This window comes from Ovis aries, chromosome 12 (assembly GCF_016772045.2).
Source record: "Ovis aries strain OAR_USU_Benz2616 breed Rambouillet chromosome 12, ARS-UI_Ramb_v3.0, whole genome shotgun sequence".
NCBI lineage: Eukaryota > Metazoa > Chordata > Mammalia > Artiodactyla > Bovidae > Ovis > Ovis aries.
The window spans coordinates 4,648,353-4,662,640 of record NC_056065.1 but is presented as its reverse complement, the minus strand read 5'-3'; the positions used below and the strand labels follow the sequence as shown (position 1 = coordinate 4,662,640).

The 14,288-nt window shown below is 48.8% G+C and overlaps 1 protein-coding gene across 3 annotated transcripts; it reads left to right on the top strand.

Annotated features, from left to right (window-relative positions):
* The first annotated feature begins 1,986 nt into the window (after window positions 1-1,986).
* Window positions 1,987-14,027, top strand: C12H1orf116 (chromosome 12 C1orf116 homolog). Of its 3 annotated transcripts, XM_042257021.1 has the most exons (5): window positions 1,987-2,094; window positions 4,664-4,844; window positions 7,060-7,245; window positions 9,604-9,781; window positions 10,936-14,027. In XM_042257021.1, exons 3-5 carry the CDS (start codon window positions 7,141-7,143, stop codon window positions 12,444-12,446), a joined length of 1,794 nt encoding a protein of 597 aa, XP_042112955.1. In that variant the 5' UTR covers window positions 1,987-2,094; window positions 4,664-4,844; window positions 7,060-7,140; the 3' UTR covers window positions 12,447-14,027. The 3 variants fall into 3 exon arrangements, with proteins under 3 accessions (XP_042112955.1, XP_004013624.4, XP_060252000.1); XM_004013575.5 differs by lacking the exon at window positions 4,664-4,844; XM_060396017.1 differs by lacking the exons at window positions 4,664-4,844; window positions 7,060-7,245.
* Window positions 14,028-14,288: the final 261 nt, after the last annotated feature.

The window sequence follows — 14,288 nt, the reverse complement described above, 5'->3', positions numbered from 1 at the left end:
AATGTTCTATTAGGTACAGTGCTGTTTGTTATGCCAAAGTATCTGAAATATTTCATAATTTTAAAAAAGAAATGTTTTTAAAAAAGGGAAGAGAGCAATAGTAAGATCATTTGTCTATGTCCCTACCTCTACCTGGGAAAAGATAGGGGCTCTTCCTAATTATTCTAATTTTACTATAAACTGAAAAACTGTTCACAAACAAGACTATGCCTCCTCTCATCTTTGAGGTTAATGCTCACAAGTCAATGCACTTTTTTTAGCAAATATTCAAATCGCACATCTATGAAGCTGGATCAGCTTCAGTAACTGAATCCTTGGGTGTAACTCTAGTTGCATTGAACTGATTTGGAGATGCCCTTCCTGTTTTGTTAGTATTATGACATCATACATATTTGAATGACACATCAGGAAGAGAGATCATCAGTCAGCTGACTAAATGCTCAGGCAGCTCTGTTATCCACATGCACTGATAGGTGCTGAGTTCTTCCAGGCTTCCTCAAACCTCCTTTCTCCTCACTAGTCCTGCCCTGCTTTTTCTGTACTTTAGCCCCATGATCACTGCCCTTCTGCAATGATCACAACTGCAGAGATCACACAGGGAAAAGATGAAAGTCGTGTGTCATTCTAAAGGACAGAAACAGCTACAAGACAGAAATGAGTCAAGAAGGGTGAATCTAGTTATTAGAATTAGACCTGCACATTATCTGTCTACTTGACGTTTCCTACTTAGGATTTTTCTCCAAAATAGAGAATGATTGGCATCATATTAATACAAGGCAAACTTGACATCATACTGCCTGAGTTGAAATCCGTGCTCTGCCACGTCCTAGCTACATGATCTTGAGCAAGTCATTTCTCCTCTTTGTAAAAATTTGTATATTAATAGCGACTACTTTTCAAATAAAGAATAAATGAAATTATATATGAAAATGATTAGCACAGCACAATTCCCAGTGCCTAAGCAAGAGCTTTAACAAAATGTTGGCAATTACTATGTGCATTGATTTTAATTTTTCTTCCTGCCCTTTAGTATCGAGGATAAAATATATCCAGGAAAATCCAGTTTCCAAGCAAAAGGTATATCTGGTGAAAGTGATTGCCATTCCTAGAGGAAGATTCCTTCCTGAAAGCTTTGGATTTTTTCACCTACTATCTTCGGCCTACTTTCTTCCGGATCTTTTAACTACAGGTGCCAGAAATCTGCCATTGGAAGGAGATAGGAGTTGCAGAGCTGATTGGTAGCTTCTTCATTTTTATTTCTTCATATTCATTGCTACCTTCCACACACAGCTAAAAGACCAGAGACCCAAACGACGGCGTACATGTTCTCTCCTTCAAGGCTGTCGGGTCCGTTTTTTCATCAGAATAGGGATCTCTTGAGGAGAGAATACAGTTTTATTTCCCCCAGAAGGTCTTTGTCACGGTGTCTCAGCGCCAGCGTCCCTGTCCTTAGACGCCTTCATCCGTGGTCCTGAGTGGAGCTGCTAGGATTATGAGCTGCTGGGAAAGCACTTAAGGACGACAGTGACTCTGAAAGACTGGAAAAGCGACTAGCAAAACTGGTCACAAAGGATTTTTACCTTGAAGAATTTAGGGGAATACTTTGAGAGGAAGAAGGCAGTTAGAGATAGAAACTCAAGATTCAAACAGGCGCACGGAAAAGCACACTGCCCCGTGGACTGCATGTCTCTCTATCAAGATTTTTAAAAGGGATAACAGGCCAACTCTTGTCCAAGCCGCAGCCCAAACTAGCGGCTCCTCCTCCCGGCCCTCGGCTGTGGGTAAAGGCTCTCTATTGGCTCTCAGCGAGGGAAGGAGGGCCAGAGGCGATTGGCCAAGTGAGCCGACCCCGCCCGCGCCCTCCCCGGGGAAACAGCTGGAAGCCGACGAGGGGAGGGAGGCCTGGGATTGGCTGGGCGCCGGGCAGGGTGGGGTGAGGCCGCGCGGGTGAAGCCTTTACCTGTCCAGGTGAGTCAGGAAGAGGTCACAAGAAGAAAGCAGTAGGCGACTGGGCACGCTGTCTCTGTCTCCGTCTCTGCCCTTTGTAATACAAGGGTATTCTCTTCTTTTCCTCTCTTCAGTCACCCATTGAAGGTGAGTTAATTACTAACCAACTATTGCTTACTCTGCAGCAAGAGTCGGGGTCTTCGTGGGAAGTCAGAACTGCAGAGTTGAGCCCTTTATAACGCAGCTGGGGGACTTTCCTCTCTCTTCCTCAACTCTCTGAGTCCAGTAGTGCACCAGAGTAGGTTGATAGCTGCAAACGGGAGTGCTTTTCCGGAGACCGGGGCTGAGACGCATTTGTTGTTTTTTTTTTCTTTTTTTTTCATCTGCCTGTTTAGGTTGGATAAAGCATATTGTGCAGACAAGAAAAGAATACAGGTTTGCTTTAGAAATCTCCATCTCTGCGCAGTTGAAATTGAGTTGTGATTTTGGAAGAGAATAGTTGGAGTAGACGGAGTAGAAATGGAAAATCGCCCAGGGGAGGAAAAGTGCTTTGGTTTTCCATTGCATTTCTAACAAGAAATTTTCCCATAGCTCTATCAACTCAATGTCTATCTTTATTTAAATAAAAGGTGCAGTGTGTGTGTGTTCAATGTGAGTGTGTGTATGTGATAATGAGCTCCTTGTGGAAGGGTGTGGAAGGTGTGAGCCATGCTAGGTTGTTTGTAAGGCGATGTGAGGTTTGGTTACATTGAAAAAACTCCAAGTCAGGTTACCAGCTCATCTTTGGAAACCCACGGATAATCTGGTTGCAAAGTCAAGCCTATTTGAGTTCAACCTCATTAAATTTCTTACTTTGCCTGTTAATAGACACAAGGACTGGCAAACTGGAAGCTACTCAACTGTGCCAGGGCCCCACCCACATTAATACTTCACCATAGCATGTCAAGTCTAGTAGGAATTCCGGGAGGGGTTCAGGCCGAAGCAGTGTGGCAGGGTCCAGAGAGGAGAGCCAGACCAGTGCCGTGGTTTTGCTTTGCGTTCCTTCAGGTGTCCTGGTTGGCAGTATGTATGGCAGATCTCCCCACACAGGGACACTGGGTGTAGAAGTCAAGTCAGAGTAACAAGTCAGCTCTCCGTCATCTAGCTTGTGGGGGTTAACACTCTCTTCGTTAACTTCATGCCTTTTCCTCCTGCTTCCAGAAAAAGGGAAGTGGGAAGCTCTAGTGTCAGGATCCCAGAGCCTGGCACGCAAGCCCTGAATGAATATATTGGGTTTCTTCCTGGCACCTGAACCCTTAGGCTCTAGCTCAGCCCACAGCCCAGAACCAGCCCGCCAAGCTCACTGACTAAAGGCTGCCATAGATGGTGACCTTGTCAGCAATAAAGATGAGCTGCAATGTCAAGCAAAGCTCTTCTGCACAGGGGATGTTTCCACCCCACTCTCTCAAATCCACTGGTGAAACAGGCAATTGTATAATTGCCTAAACTTACGTGGAAACCTGCCCATGTGCTTGTGGAGAGGGATACGCATACAGCGCGCCTTTTAGTCTTCTTGGCCTCCTGAGGATGTTCTCCAGCCCAGGGTCAGCAGGAGACCTGGAGACCTGGAGACCTGGAGACCTGGAGATAGGAAATCTCTTTGACCACTGGGGAGAGAGATGAGTTCTTAGAGGATTTGGGGGTGGTTTCATGGGAGGAAGGTGGCAAGGGGGCCTTCAGATTGTTCAGGAGGTACAGAGAAACCAAATAGGAGCGAGGCTGAAACCCTCTTCCCACCCCACCCCGTCCAGATGCCAGAATGCCACATGCCTTTTTTTTACTCTCCTCCAAGGCTTGGCTGGCTTCAGGGAGTAGTTAATATTTAATATGCCTTTGCACGGGTGACCCTGATACAGGCTGTGTACATCTCTTAATCCATTCCTTTCTCCCCTCAAGCTGCCCAAAGAGGTCAAGTGTTCAAAGATACCAAACTCTCACCTTGAGTGTTGCACCTGTTGCTCCACTTATCAAGTAGAAATACCTCAGATTTCAATGGCTGACCTGAAACAGCCCCCAAGTTTCAAGGTTGTAAAGTTGGTGAAAGGAAATGCAGCATCCAGGTCAGGTCAGCCTGGTGAGGGAAGAAGAGGGAGTAGGAAGAAGAGACGGCGTCTTCACAGTTCAGACTTTGGGGATCAGAACACTAGGTGTGGAGAGGGGGTGCAAGCACACTGGGGCTCATTCAGCTTTGGTTTCAGGTTCAAGTTAATCTCTGTGGTGATTCTGTTGTGCTTACTTGAGCGTCAGCGGCATTTAATGTCATTTCTTTACTCTGGAAATACCTGTTGTTGGGACAAAAAGCTGGCCTGGATGCATAAAGCTGAATCAAAAGAGGATGTTCCTGGGGTTTTCAGTGTTTAATCAAGGGTGGCCAATGGTCCTTCTTTAGGTACATGGCCCTCTTGCGTGCGGAAAGCCTTTGTGATACCCTCTAGAAGGGCTGGGAGCCGCAGGCTGTCCCATACATGCAGTTATATAGATTGTTTCATACTTCCCATAGGAATGGGTTAGACAGAACCCTAGCTTTCTTAGCTGTCAAATGGAGAAAATGTCACATCCTGCCTAAGCTAGCAGTTTTTTTAAAAAATTCAATTAGCATATCTGAAAGCACTTTATCAACTATACCCTGCTGTGTTTTTTGAAGCAATGCTGTTCATATTGTTTCTATCTCTTCCAGCTGCTTCAAGCCATCCTTGGTTCCAAAGTGAGAGTGTGATAGGCCACCCTGGGAGGAAGGAGATGTTAGCAAACCCCTGTAAAGTCCGATGCATGCTTGGAAGAACAAGGCAGTCATTTTTCTCTGAAAGGAAAAGGCAGCATCTGCTCATCTGTTCACAGAGAATATTCCATTAATTACAGTGAGTCACTTTTAACAGTTACTGCCCCAGTGTTACCGATAGGAAAGTTAGAGCCAATAAAACAGACCCTTGGATCTACACTGACTTCTTGGAAACATTATCTTTGTCTTGATAAAGTTTTGCATGCCCTGGGCCTCCTGAGGGCTAATAAATGTTACCGTAACTGAAAGTGTTTCCCAAAATTCCATTAAGCCATATATTTTCTGGGAAATAAAATATTTGAAGAAGAGCTTGCAGTAATAGTGTAGAAGCCAAAAAAGAGATCTTCCAACAGTGCAACTCAGTAGACTCCAGAATGAGCGACAAGTTTCTTCATCTAGCATTTTTTGAGTGCCTTCTGTGTGCCTTGGCTAATGGATGAGAGATGAGAGATGGATTCTCTTTGTTGGTCTCAACCCTACAGAATGTTAGAAATGAGTTAGTACTTTTGGAAGTCAGTGACCTAGTCAGTCATTAATGGAGAGGCTAGCTGAGGTGACTGAACGTCATCTCGCGTGACTTCTCGCATTTGTTTCATTGGGGTTTTGGATAATGGGAAACTCGTGAAGGAGCTCGTGAAGGAAACCCAGGAGTTATCTTCACCCATGTTGGTTCATCACTGCACTTCATCTCTGTCCCCTCTGGTCCCCTCTGTCTCTCCTAAGAGGCTCTGGGCCCTCATGAACTACACATATCTTGCTCATAGGGATCGTCCCTCTTCCTCCTCCATTGTTCTGCCCCTCCCTGCCTGTGGCACTTGAAGGCCTCCTCCCCAGCAGGAGAGGAGCTCTGGGAGGCCCTGCACTTGTCAGCTCGAGGTGGTTGGCAAGCTGACTCCCCCAGCACAGCCCAGACCTGACTTTGGCATTGGAAGCAATTGTTGGTACAGGCTGAAAAGACAACCTGCCCTAGAATCTGAACCCCAAATCTCAAGATGTCAAATCAAATTCAGTTTTCCAGGACATTTTTCCTCGTACTGGGAGCATAGGAAAGATGGTAGAAAATAAGACACAGCATTGTGAGGAAAACATGGATTCAGAATCCAACAAACTATATTCTAATTCTAAACTCTTCCCCCATGTCCGTTCTTGATCTTGGAACTGTCTTTTAATCTTAATTCTTCTAGAATTTCATTTTAACATGAGAGAGTCACCTTTGGCCTTTCCAACTATGGTGGCGTTTTCCCCACAAACGAGCATATGAAAACCCCCAGGACTTCCTGAAGATAGATGGCACTAACCTTCCTTTGCTATTTCTGTTGGCGCAATGAAATTGAAGCCGTTCTTTCCCTATGAGCTGGAGTTGGAAGGAAGCTACCTAGGACTTTGCTCTTGTTCATTTGAGACAGGTTAGGGAATCTCATTGGGAATAAGTGCAGCCTCAGGGGGGGGGTGATGCGTGAGAGAGGAACTAGGTCTGTGTCAACCCCTGGGGTGCTGTGCACACACCTCCCAGACTTGGGCAATGATGGTGGCTATGCTGGGAGTCATCGCGATGGTGTTGATGACATGGCTATGGTAGCAGCTGACAATTACAGGGCTGCACACTGCACAAAGTGTTTTAAATGGAGTATCTCATTGTAAATTCATGACAACCCTTTGAGGTAGGTACTATTATGCCCTGTTCCTTAAAAAAAAAAAAAAACTTTTGTTTTCCTTGCTTCAGTCTACTTTGATCCAAGATGGATCTTGTCTTTTTCGTATTACAAAAACAGTAGTAGTTACTATTTATTCCTTAAGCATTTGCTAATTTACTACCAACTAAACTATGCTAACTGTTCTCATTTAATCTTATTATTAACCCTATTTAATGAGGAAAAACAGACTCAGAGTAATTTGCCTCAAATCACATCACTGTAAATGTTGAAACTGGAATTGGAACCCAGATCCAGCTACTCTCTAGAACCCAAGGTTTAACCCCTGTAATACCAATGCTAGTAATGAAAATCTAGGTTAAGTTCCCTGGTTCAGAGAAAAAAAGTGACTGAGAGAAATGATGGAGTCTCCCTTCTGCTGAACTGCTTCTCCACCACCTAAGTCCGTCCTCCTGCATGTGTGTGTCCAGCTTGTGTGTCCCTGGTGCAGGCTGGGGGTCAGGGTCTGGGCATGGCTGAGCATGGCCCCTTCCAGCTCTCTGCTTGCTTGGCGTCCCGGGCGCCACGCTGCTTCAGGGCCTGGGCAGAGCCTCGCTGGAGCCTGGCTCGGCTCACACATGGCTTTGATTCTTCTCTTTTCAGGCCCAGCCTGGGACATTCTTCACTTCCCTTCACTTCCCCTCTGGGAGCCCCTTTCACCACCCCTGCATCTTGCTTCAGGCGATGCCCGAGAGGGAGCTGTGGCCAGCAGGGCCTGGCCTGGAACCCACGACCCGCGTCGGCAGCTGCGACAGTATGATGAGCACCACCTCCACCCGCTCTGGATCTGTACGTACTCTCTCTGTCTGCAGCCTGGCCTGCTCTCTGCACCCTGCCCTGCCCTGCCCTGCCCTGCCCTGCCCACCACCGTCCTTGCTTGCTGCTCCTTGTCTTTCATCGTCCTCGTCAGGGAGTGTGAAGCACGCCAGGCAGTATTTTGCCTCTGAGTCACCCCCGCTTCTATAGAGAATAGGGTGGGACAACCCCAGAGAGTAATAAGACAAATGAGACTTTTTCCCAGTTCTCATTAGGTTGGGAGGTATAACTGAGATGAGAGAATGGGCCAGTGATCTCAGCCACAGTGGAAACAGAATGTAGATCCCTGTGGATTCCTCAAGTCCTCTGCAATGAGCAGCCTCACTTCAGTCTTCCACAAAGATCAAAGAGCACAGAGCAGTGAAGAGCCTGGGTTCTGGAGCCAGGCAGGTCTGGGTTCTCTACTTAGAAGCTCCATGATCTTGGGCAAATTCTTTATTTCTCTAAGTTTCAGTTTTAGGATGAGGATAATGTTAATACCAAATTCATAGGGTTCTTGAGAGGAATAAATGAAACACATCTGAAGCATTTAGTACCTGCCTCTATCTAGAAAAGAAATAGCCTGTCAGTAGAGATTGAGAATCTTCCAAAATCATTGTGTTTATTTGTGACATGTAATAAATTGTAGTTTTTCTGGGCATGGATTTAAATCTCAATTACTATAAGATTGGTGTCAAAAAATAAGTCTGCCCTATGTCTAAATGTAAGCATTCTTTTGTTATGGGTACTCATCATATACATGATAACCCTTGATAATGTATACTTTATTGCTCTATATCCTGTATGTAGAGATATTTCAAAGTTAAAAGATCATAATGACCTCTACTGAACGTTGAAGATGTTTAATATAGTTGGTGAGTTTTGATATGCAAAAATGGAGTAGAAAAAGCACCTAATGTACAAAAGCTGAAAGTGCAGACAATCTGTATAGAATTTCTTTTTGACCCTAGATGATGGGGCGACAGAGATAGCTTCCTGTCTGTTAGGCAGAGACCAACATGAATAGTTACATAGCGCTGGACACAGAATGTGGCAGGAGTTAAAGTCTGTCAAAATGAATCATCCACAAAGGAGAAAATCAGAGATGGAGTCTTGGCAAGACTATTTTAGGAAGAAGAGGGCAGTAAAGAAGATTTTGTTCACAGAACCTCCAGAGCCGGCATCCAGGCTTCTAAGGGCTATATCTCGGACTTCCCTTGACATGTAGGTCTCCCTCAATCAACTGACAGATGACTCCTTATGGAGCCTGAGGGACTGGAAAGGTCATTCCAACAACCATTTCCCCTCCACCTGAGATATCTTCAGGGTTTTCTCAAAATCTTTCCTGGCCATCTGAATGAGTCTGAAGAATATATATCTCTGCAGGGACTAAAACATTAGGAAGAGGGGTAGAGACGCTAAGAAGGGACTCAGGCCAAATCTCCTGTATTCCCATTTTTGTCCTCCCTTCAACCTTCAACGCTGGAGAACAACTATTCCATGGATCTTCCTGGCCTTGCAGAACACGGCAGTAAGCATCTGAAATGGCCATAACCTGTTCTCCCAAACATGCCTGTGTGCTTTTTCATAATAAAAACATGTATCTCAATTTCTGCATAATATTTAATACTAAGTTGCTCTCCCCTCTCCCCATACCAGTCTGTCCACCTTCCTCCCTTAAGTTAATATTTGCTTAAGAAATGCACACTTTGTTTCAACGTTAGCCAGAGCCAAATGCCGTCAGGAAAGTAAATACACAAGGGGAAAAACAATTCTGCATGGAATGCATTTCAAAGTCAAGTATAAATTATTTAGTGAGTTTATCTGTGACTCGTCGTGCCACTGTTCCTATTGGCCTGTCAGCGAGTAGTTGACTCTCTTTCCTATTTGTTCTCATGCTGTCCTTGACATGCCAGATCAAGGATGCAGAAGTGCTTTGAAAAGTTCAAAGTAATGCCATTTTAGGTATTGCTTCAGGTTTAAGATCAAATCATTATGTTACACACAAAGTTGAAGTACTTGACATAGGTCACACAGAGGAAGTAAAATTAGAACCCAGGACCTTCTAATCTGTGCCTGGAAGCATTCCACCCAGGACTTAGCAAATGAAAAGCCCTTTGCAGTCTGCCTGCCCAGCTGTCGGAGCTGGGTGCCAAGGGGACCGCAGCCCAACAGGCTCTGCCCTCCCGGTGCTTGCGGCTTCAGGAAGCAGCTCCAGCAGGTCTGCAGAGTGGCATGGTGGGCAGGCGTCCGGCTCTTCAGCATTCCTTCCCCAAGGCAGGGTGGCTCTTGGGCCCCACCAGTTTCTGGAGAGCTGCCTGTCACAGCTCCCCCGCCCTCTCCTCACTCCAGAGTGACAGCAGCTACGATTTCCTGTCCGCTGAAGAGAAGGAGTGTCTGCTTTTCCTGGAGGAAACCATTGGCTCCCTGGACACTGAGGCTGACAGCGGGCTGTCCACTGACGAGTCTGAGCAAGCCACAACTCCCCGAGGTCCCCGAGCACTGCCCACGACGCAGCCTGCCCCCCAGGGTAAGACAGACTGTCTAAAAAAACAAAAAAATACTACATCTTTCTGGCCGCTTTCCCTCTTGTCTGCCCTCTGCTCTGAGTCATGGGCAGAAGAAGGAATAAGCACTCTCCTCTCTACTTGGGGCTAGAATAAAGCCTTGTCCTTGGAGGGAAGGAGGGATTGTCCAAGACAGCTTCTTGTGTCTTTGTATGAAGTATCAAAGTCTGGGAGGGAAGGGGATTTGACCGGCTCCCACTCTTATGGAGACATTCTAAAGCCATATGACCACCGAGGTGGGAGAGAGAAGCAGTGAGGGGTGGGTGGGTGGCTCTGGAAAACCTGAGTCAGTCTGGGGAGCTAATCTGGGTGACCCAGAGGATGAGGCTGCAGGAGATAAGCAGAGGGAGGGGCTCCCTTAATTTCAGTGGGTGGCACCTTGAGGGCCTTGTAAGAGAGTGTGGAATGACGTTGTGGCTCAGTAGATGGAGACACAGATGGCATGTAAGTGTGGCCATAGATCCCAGGAAGACAGTCCCATTGGTATTAGGACTGCCATCACCTCATACACTTGGGAAATATTTATTGACAATATGTTAGACCCACTGTCTCTGGTGATACAGCAGGCTGATTTCCTGGCCCAGTGGGCCTGGTGCTTATGCTTACTCACTGGAAGGGAAGAGCCCGTATCACTCTGTGGCGCAGGGACAGCTGTGGCCATTACAGAGTCATCCAGGTGTTTACAGGAAGTGGAGGTGGAAGAAGGCAGATGCCTGGTGGGGCGAGAGCAAATCACCTGTTGATGCTGTTCAAGCTCAGTGCTTCCACTGGACTCAGTTACCTGGGAGCCCCAGGACAGCGGGAGGGACTGTCCTGAATCCCAACCATCCTGTATCTGCAGAGGTTAGGAAGAGCCTGAGTCAGGGACACAGAGCTGTCTGGGCTGCCCTTTGCCCAGCCACCAGGAAATGCTAATCCCTGGTTGAAGGAAATCTGCTAGGATTGATCTGTTGTCTAAATGATATCCAGACAAAAGCATTGTCCTTCAAGAACAAACAAGCAGACAAAACCCGTCCATTGCGACCTGGAGATCAGAGTGTGGGAAGTGTTTCCTTTCCCCTTGACAGCAGGGTTCTCACTGCCTACTCTTCTTCACCTGTTCCCCTGACTCTTACAGGACATCCCAAGGAGACAACTGGCCAAGGACCAGAGCCAAAAAGAGTGACTCCGTTCAGCTCAGCTCATCCACCCGGGCCCCAAAGCCTGAGCCTCAGGTCTGGCTCCTATAGCCTCCCCAGAAATATCCACATCGGCAGAAACCAGAACCTCAGAAAAAGCACCACCCCGACTAACAGCCATAATCCAGGGGGATCCGAGGGACTTCTCTCGGCACCTGAGACAGAGCAGGTCAGCCAGAGCCGTGAGCCCAGCCAGGCACTGGCCGCGCCCCCAGACGCTGCCCTTGAGCTGGACGGAGCGCTCATCCCCCCACCGGAGGCTTTCCAGGACATCCAGCCCGAGCAGCGTGGGCAAGGCAGCCTGCCCAGAGGACCAGGGGAGCTGAGCCCCAGGCCCCAGGTCCACCCATCACTTAGCTCCCAGAGAAACAGGAAGCCCGCTCCAGAGGCCATGTCCCAAAAAGCCAGTGAGAAAGGTTCAACCGGGGAACCTGCGCCACCTCGGCCTCTTCCCCTGGTGTCCTCTCAGGATGCAGGCACTGGAGATGCGGCCGTCCTGTCAGGGGGCCATCCAAGTGCCCAGCCGGCCCCCCTCACGGCCCCTAAGCCCCGGAAACTGCCACCAAACATTGTCCTGAAGAGCAGCCGAGGCAGTTTCCACAGTGACCCCCGGAACCGGCTGTCCTGCCACTTGGAGGCTGCACCCGGGGACCCCAGCCCCGCCTCGTCCTCGCTGCAGGAGCAGAGGAAGGCACGCAGGGAAGCGCTGGAGAAGCTGGGGCTGCCGCAGGACCAGGAGGAGCCCAGCCTCCGCTTAAGCAGACCCTCCATTAGGCTCAAGGAGACTGGCACTCAGGCCGAGTCCCCGGCCCCAGCTCAGGTCCCCGGAAGGGCCCCGGCCCCTGCACCCAAGCAGGGCCCTTCTCCCGGGAAAGCACCAGCTCTGGCCCAACCGCCTTCTCCAGGCAAGGTTCTGGTTCCCACCCAGGAACCCACTCCAGGGACAGCGCCAGCTGCCAAATCCATGCCAATTCCTGTCCCAAAGGGCCCGCGGGCACACAGTCCCCTGACTCAGCAAAAGCCAGACTCCGGGCTGACCCTCCAGGAGAGTGGCGTCCCTGGCCTCAGACAGATGAGCTTCAAGTCCAACACCCTGGAGCGGTCAGGCATTGGGCTGAGCAGCTACCTCTCAGCCGAGAAGGCTCCCAGCCCCCAAACCAGCACCTCTCTGGAAAAAGGCTCCTACCTGGACCGGATCTCGCCCAGCATCTTGCGTAATTCCCGGCCACGCCCGGCCTCCTTGGGCACTGGGAAGGACTTTGAGGGTATCCAGGTGGGCAAGCTGGCTGACCTGGAGCAGGAGGGGGCCCCCAAGCGCCTGTCTTACCAGGGGCAGAGCCGAGACAAGCTGCCCCGGCCCCCCTGTGTCAGTGTCAGGATCTCCCCAAAGGGAGTGTCAGATGAACACAGAAGGGAGGCGCTGAAGAAGCTGGGCCTGCTGAAGGAGTAGGCCGCTGGCCACCAGCCCCACCCGCACAGCCCCTCCCCGCACCCCACTGCTCAGGCTGGGACCCAGAGCGTGACTCAGGAGCTGCACGGGGTCAGCTCCTCTCCAGTGGTCTCCTCTCGCTGGGGGAGAGACTGGACCACACATTTATATTCAGAGCACCTGTGCCAATGAAAGTGAAGCCGCTCAGTCATGTCTGACTCTTTGCAACCCCGTGGACTGCACCCCGGAGGAGACTACAGGCTCCTCCGTCCATGGGATTCTCCAGGCAAGAGTACTGGAGTGGGTTACCATTGCCTTCTCCAGGGGATCTTCCTGACCCAGGGATTGAACCTGGGTCTCCTGCATTGCAGTACCTGTGCAAATGGCTGTGTGTGTGTGTGTGTGTGTGTGTGTGTGTGCGCGCGCACGTATTATAGGCTGTATATATCACTGATGCTATTTATATGACACAAGGAGTCATTGCTCAGAATTCTGCTCTGGTTGAAAATTTTCTTATGTCGGGTAGAGTTCAGCCTAGAACTGAGTGGAGAGGCATGGCTGAGCCTGAGAAAAATAGTCAAATGAGACAGTAGATGTACCTGTGACATTAGGCAAATGCAGGGTCACGTGAAATGTGGTGCCCCTAGAATCCCTGCAGTGGATGGAGACTGGCTCAGCCCTTGCTGGAGTCCCCTCTCGCTTCAGGCCTTCTGGACAGGGGCCCACAGCCAAGGAGTCTGTTTGTGGCCCTCTCTCACTGTCCTTAGTCCCAAGGATCAGACACATCCTGACACTCTTGTTGGTCTGTGGAGGCGGGATGAATGTCTGCACATCACACTTCCCCTGGGAAGGGTCTTGTCCTTGGGCTTGTTAAACTCAGTAATAAACTTCGACAGGCCCTGACTCCGAGATCCCTGTTTTTCCTGCTCTGGATCTCCCATCTGCACAGCACTGAAGCCAGGGCTGGGTCAACAGTGAGTTAGGAACTCAAGCCTAGAGACATTGTAAATACCGAGAAACTCTTGAAAGCCTTTGTCTACATGATTGCAAGTTATTTTTTGATTTCCTCAATTCCTATGGAAAATCAGCACATTACATTCTCTGCTAATTATTTATTTATAGACTGTCAGAGCTGGGAGGGCCATAGAGACACTCTAGTCCAATCCTTTTAGGGAAGGGAAGTGGCTCATCATGGTCACTGTGCCATTAGTGACAGAGCTGAGATCAGAGCTGGGCTCCCATTTCCGCCCACACTGCAGACCTCTCCCCTCCCCTTGTCCATCCACACAGCACCCTCAGGACCGGCAGTCACCAGCAGAAGTCTAACCTGAAAGGTCTCTAAGCTCTAAAGTGTATTCTGAAACAGCAGAGATTAAATGTTCAGGATCATATTTAGTATTGTGGCTTCTTCTTTAATTTGGGAAAGTAGCCGTCTAATGACTCATATTAATCCCAAATTCCCTGACCAAGTCGTGCAACTTGCAAATACGCCAGAGGGTACTGTGGGTAGGCGGTGCGGGCTTACGAATACAAGCTTGAAGATCGGACATAGCTGGACATAGCCCCTGCTTCCCCTTAGGAAATAAATACTGTTGAGAGACATGGCCTGGTTGGAGTTCACGATGCCCAAATATGGGGGGCGGATAAAGGGAAGCGGGTTGAAAATGTACGCTGTAGGTCTGCTGAGCATTTCTGGACCATGTCCTTAAGGACCCAACGCATCAAGGCTCAGTGTTTCTGAAAATGCTGAGAGAGTTAAGGTAAGGACAACAAAGGACTGCGCCCTGCTCTGGCATGTCGGGTGTGGGTGCATGTGAGGTGTGGCTGTGACAGTTTCTGTGTACACTCCACACACACAGACAC

Excerpts from the sequence above, each read along its gene's own strand:
- C12H1orf116 (XM_004013575.5), top strand. The coding sequence starts at position 7,141 with ATGCCCGAGAGGGAGCTGTGGCCAGCAGGGCCTGGCCTGGAACCCACG. Across the intron at positions 7,246-9,603 it reads CCTCCACCCGCTCTGGATCT|AGTGACAGCAGCTACGATTT; the intron begins GTACGTACTCTC and ends TCCTCACTCCAG. Across the intron at positions 9,782-10,935 it reads GACGCAGCCTGCCCCCCAGG|GACATCCCAAGGAGACAACT; the intron begins GTAAGACAGACT and ends TGACTCTTACAG.